The sequence below is a fragment of the Papaver somniferum genome, chromosome 9, assembly GCF_003573695.1.
Source record: "Papaver somniferum cultivar HN1 chromosome 9, ASM357369v1, whole genome shotgun sequence".
NCBI lineage: Eukaryota > Viridiplantae > Streptophyta > Magnoliopsida > Ranunculales > Papaveraceae > Papaver > Papaver somniferum.
This window is the reverse complement of record NC_039366.1, coordinates 103,079,740-103,081,777: the sequence shown is the minus strand read 5'-3', so window position 1 is coordinate 103,081,777 and position 2,038 is coordinate 103,079,740. Positions and strand designations below refer to the sequence as shown.

General features: G+C 45.1%; 1 protein-coding gene across 1 annotated transcript; it reads left to right on the top strand.

Moving 5' to 3' along the window:
- Nucleotides 1-1,080: 1,080 nt before the first annotated feature.
- Nucleotides 1,081-1,809, top strand: LOC113312366. The gene has a single exon (XM_026561122.1). It carries the CDS (start codon nt 1,081-1,083, stop codon nt 1,807-1,809), a length of 729 nt encoding a protein of 242 aa, XP_026416907.1.
- The last annotated feature ends 229 nt before the right edge of the window (nt 1,810-2,038 follow it).

Genomic DNA, 2,038 nt, shown 5'->3' with positions numbered 1-2,038 from the left:
TTGGCCTAATACTAGTTAGTATAAATATCCTAGGAATCAATAAGTTTAGTGTTGTTCAATTGAGAGAAGAACCACTAATGTAGAGAGAGTTTTAGGCATTCACCAAGAGGGTGAATGACCTGTTTTGGTCCATGAGTTGGAAGAGTTTTGTAATCTTCCTTTAGTGCAATAAAATGGGTTTGTTGCAGTATATCTTTGTGTTCATTATGTTGCTGGTTTGTGTGAGAATTGTTCAAGTGCATGGCTGAGTGATTTTGGGTGAAGTTGATTCACAGAACTACAATCATTACCGATCATGTCCCATGAAAATTTTAGGCGATTAAATGGGCATGTGACAAAAGGCCACACACAAAACATGGGGACTTGGGCCCAAGTCCACCAAGGAAGTATCCACAAGATGCAAGGGACGACGAAGGAATTAACAAGAAAGAAGAAGGTTATATTAGAGAAAGAATGGCATTAGTAGTAATTAAGGAGGTTTATGACACATGGCAAGATGCCATAAAAAGAAGGGGCTTTTGGAAAGCCTATATAAGAAAGGACAAGGTACAATAGAAAGACAACTCTCTCTCATACTATTTTAAGAAAATTTAGGTCATCTTGGTGCACTAGGACGGGTAGGACCTAACGAGAATTCCGGTATTATCATTTGGCGACCACACCCGGAGGCTCGTGCCTAGTTCATCATGATGCAGCTGAGTGGTACCAACCCGGACATGACCGGCGGTCAATCGAGTAACCCGCCTCCTAACCTAGAAGGGGAGAGGATAGGGATAGTAGCAGACCCAATCACGCAAGCGAGAAGACCTGAAGCGACGCAAGAAAAGGAAACTAGAGGGCCGAAGCACGTCACTCGCGCAACCCACCTTGAAGGGAATGTAGGAAGAGATGGAGGAGCACGTCCGCGGGGAGAAAGAGTTGAGAAGATTGCTGAGAGAGGCCAGCAAAGAGCAAAACGTCAAGGGAGACTTAGAGAACGGGGAGAACAAAGGAGAGGATCACAGCGTAATGACATAGGAGGCGATGGCCAAGTTTTTCGAAATGAACTACAAAGTGGTAAAACAGAATAATTACGACTTCATGGCAAGACCGTACACCTCTGAAGTCGTGGATTATCAATATCCAAAGGATTATACTTCACCAAAATTCAAAGCGTATGATGGACAAGGGAATGCGCGAGAGCATCTTAGCCGGTTTATTGTTTCTATGAACGACCGATCCATTGATGGGAATTTATGCCTAAGGGAGTTCCCGAAATTGTTGACTGAGACAGCCTTCACTTGGTATGATAACCTAAAGCCGGGAAGCATCAGCTCATGGGTGGACCTTTCCACACTCTTCCTCAGAAAGTTTTACTCTGCAAAAAGGAAGGTCACGACCATCGACTTGAGTAAATGTAACCAGCGACTAGAGGAAGACGTAGGAAAGGATATCACTCGGTTTCGCCACTTCGCGCTGAGCTTCCACGAGGAAATTAAAGAAGATGCACTAGTGGAGATCTGCGTGCGCGGAATGATATCGTGCTTCAAGAAAAGCTTGGTAAACTTTCAGTTCCTAACCTTCGTAGAGCTAGAAGAAGCTGCAGCAAGAATCGCTGATTGCGTTGAAGAGAGCAATTCGGATTACATCTGGCGCAACGCAGTCAACACTGTCTCAACTACGCCAAGAAACACCCGCACAAATAACAAGCAAGAAGGCTGGGGTGCGCAAACGAATCAGTCGTACAGGTATCAACCGCTCCCTCCCCCATTGCCTTGTAGCAAAGAGCAGATCGTCGGACTCCTAGAGCAATGGGTGGAAAACAAATAAATTCAGTTGCCGCCAACAACAGCAAACCCCAACGATATCCAGAAAAGCGATGCCAGGTACTGTCATTTTCATCGCAGAGTACAACACCCCACGATCAACTGCTACAACCTAAGGAGAATGTTCCAGAAGAAACTGGAAGTAGGCGAAATTGAAATGGGAGACTCAGAGGGTGGAAAGACGACTCAAAATCATGTTATGATTCTCTCCCACGATCCCAGTGGAGACGAAT